The sequence below is a fragment of the Poecilia latipinna genome, unplaced genomic scaffold (assembly GCF_001443285.1).
Source record: "Poecilia latipinna isolate Pla-1442-1.1 unplaced genomic scaffold, P_latipinna-1.0 Scaffold64, whole genome shotgun sequence".
Lineage (NCBI taxonomy): Eukaryota > Metazoa > Chordata > Actinopteri > Cyprinodontiformes > Poeciliidae > Poecilia > Poecilia latipinna.
The window spans coordinates 532668-535913 of NW_015112680.1; the positions used below are offsets into that span (position 1 = coordinate 532668).

General features: G+C 34.6%; 1 protein-coding gene across 2 annotated transcripts in view; it reads right to left on the minus strand.

The window, feature by feature from the left end:
- Positions 1 to 3246, minus strand: part of atf6 (activating transcription factor 6) — a 35852-nt gene that overhangs the window by 22908 nt on the left and 9698 nt on the right. For both annotated transcript variants that reach the window (XM_015059108.1, XM_015059100.1), the window contains exon 7: positions 1949 to 2118. In XM_015059108.1, coding sequence (XP_014914594.1) covers positions 1949 to 2118 — 170 coding nt within the window. The remainder of the gene's footprint in view (positions 1 to 1948; positions 2119 to 3246) is intronic.

A 3246-nucleotide genomic window follows, 5' to 3' on the forward strand; every position in this document is an offset into this window, starting at 1 on the left:
GGGGTTTGTCCTGCCCTGTTTGGTTTTAAAAAAATTTTTTTTTTTTTTTTTTTTTTTTTTTTTTTTTTATTTCTAAGGAATACAACACAAAACAATAAATGTGCTCCATGTTCCAGGATTTTTGTGTGCGTTTGTTTTATGTACAAATTAAATCTCTTTCAATGCAGTCCTGTTCAGTAACAGCAGCTTGTTGTTACACCAAGCTAATTTGTAAAATGTTTATCAAAATATCCATCAAATTGATTACATATTTCAGAGTCAGTCATCCAGGAGCCTGCCGCAATTTTCAGTAAAGACATATTTAAAGTTCACAGGAAATTTGAAAATATCACTAGATAATTATTATGTGTTTCTGCAAGACATTAACAATATCAAAACGACAACTATAAAGTCTTAAAAAAGGCAAATATATAAAAATAATGACAATAATAATGGTCTCTGGTACAAACTGGTGGAAAGAAAAGTTTTTTTCTCTGTTTTACAATCACAAGTCAGTTGGCAAACAAAATTAATTTGTAGGTTTACATTCCCTATTTTCAACATTAGTTTCGGTGCTTCATCTGTTTTTTGTTTTGTTTTTTTTTTTTAAATATATATATTAGGGTCTCAAAATAATAAAACAGTCCTGGTCTGAAGTCATTAGTGTCTACTTAGACAGCCGTGGTCCATGAAATGTAATAAATTTTGTACAGCCATGTGGAAAAACACAATCACTAACATTAAAATATATATAAGTGCCTTTCCATCAGCACTTTATTTTCACATTTTAAACACAACTTAAAAGTTAATGATTTGTGAAATTAAAGCAAATACAAGAAAAAGGGTCCCAAAGACCGAGTTTGGATTGGACTCGGTCCATCCAGTCAGAGTGTGAGCTTGACAATCAAAATGTCAAACATTACATAGTAACTGAGCATTTTCGTGTGCGCTATAATTCTGTGCAGCTGCAGGAGAGTGCATATGAACATGCCTTTGCATGCCCACACATAAACAACAGCTGAAGGCCTTATATATTCAATGAAATAACTGACTGGCAGACTAATGGTAAGGAAACGGCTTTAAAAGACAACCTTTAAACTCGCTTGCATAGCTGCTATCTGACAGAGGGAGAAAATGAGAGACGGAGATGCACCGATCCACAAAAACAGATTTAAAATGGAGCCATGTGTAAATACACAAACTGAGACGTAATGTCTTACCGTTTTGGTTTAGCCAATAAACATCTCTGTTAAGCAGTCGGACTCTGCAGGCACCTGATGTTTCTAAATGCTCTTTTTTTTTTTTTGTTAGCAGCACCTGTAAGTATTTTCTGCAGTTTGACAGCACTAAAAGACATTAACTCAACAAAATATAAATAAACTAATAAATATCTACCTAAATTTGAGTTAGTTACAACACTATAAAAGAATAGAACAATTACAGGGCTGTCCACCAGCGGTTTTATGTTATAAAATGCTGGAAGTTAAAAAATATAATGAAGTAAATATGTGTTTTGAAAGGCATTTTTTTATGTTCACTAAACAGTCAGAGTGCCTGATTGATACCATGCTTATTGCACTAAATCTACCATGTTTTTCATCTTGTTTGTAAAAAAACAATGTATACATAATTACAAGAAAGACAAACAAATATTTTGCCTTCCTATATATTTATATTTTAAATGTCTGTAACGAGAGTCCATAATGTTTGCGTACACAATATTCTGGAATAAAGCTGATTTTATTATCACTTTTTTTCCCCAATGTTCGAATGATGCTTGTTAAGCTGGGGCAGCACTAATTTTGTTGACTTCCACAAAGCAGTTCAGGATTTTGACTGATTTTAGTCAATGAAAACCACGACAGTGACAGCAAAAGTGTTAATCATTAGCCTCCGAAAGAAATACATACAGGAGTACATGTTCCGTTTCCTTCTCTGTGTGCTGACGTCTCAACGTCAATTGACTTACGTCGTCATCTGAGGAAGGGGTTCGCAGCGTGACAGAAACCAGCGGGGGCGCAGCTACCGGGACATGCTTGTCCTGGTTGAGTGTTGGCACAGCAACCACATTAGCAGCGACGGCCTGTGGTGTCTGGATGTGGAGAAGCTGGCTCGCCTGGGACAGCACTATGGGATGGCCTGAATGAAAGACACAGAGCATGCATGTTTTTTTTTTTTGTTTTTTTTTTAATTACAAGCTTTACTGTAATCATATGTTTATAGTACAACCAACACACTGTGATTACATGAACAGGCGAGTACGACCTCGAGCTTCACGAACAGTAATCAGATCGCAGTTAAACAAACTGCATAACTAAGCAGAGGAGGGCGCTTTGTCTTCACGGGAAGCTTTGCTTTGGCTATCTGTAATAATAAGTAGTCTATCTTTAACATTGTTGTTAGGATTAAAAGTATGCCACGAACTTCAGTCAGTGCTCGTAAACACCGAGGCTTTGCTCTGTCATTGCCGTACAGCATCGTCAGGAACAGATTACACAGAGTGAACTTTGTGAGTAAGGTTACGCTTAAAGCAGCAAGTAAGCAGAGCAAGACCTCATCTTTACATTGTCTTTATCCTGCCTATTGGACATTTTTCAAATAAGTGATGTAGCTCTGGTGGTTCAAGACCAATTTTAGGCAAAGTTACTACGTAGCGTATGCTATTGTGATCTGTTATGAAAACGACCTTTTCAAAGAAAGAAATAGAACTGCTGTTTTACTTTCTCTTGGTTAGGCTGCAGTGATATATTACACTACAGGGAGCTGGGTATTTTTTGTTGTTGTTGCCATTTTTGAGTAATTTAAGTCATTTAACATTCAGTATTTGCAGATAGCAAGTCCAAGCCCGGTATTTCATTAAACTTAGCACACACTCAAAAGCTAAACTCAAACTAAATAAAGACACCCTGATTTATTTTTCTATTAATATGACTGATAATAGGCAGTAGTATTACTGGTGTATTCCATTTTGGTGTATTTTAAACATGTCTAGCTGTCCAACACTTTGGGTTTTTGACATAAAAGAAACCAGATAATCTGATATCAACAGTTTAGAAACTTTTTTTTTTTTTTTTTTTTAAATTTTGTTTTAAGTTTTGAAAAAAGGAAAAAAAAAAAAAAAAAAAAAAAACGATCTAGTTAATATACAGATTCAGGGCCAAAAAAACTATAAGGGAATATACACTAATAGTTTTTGTTTTGTTATCACAGCTGTGAAACTTTTATTGTATAATTTAGAAATTCTAACAATCGAAAAAGTTCAAAATC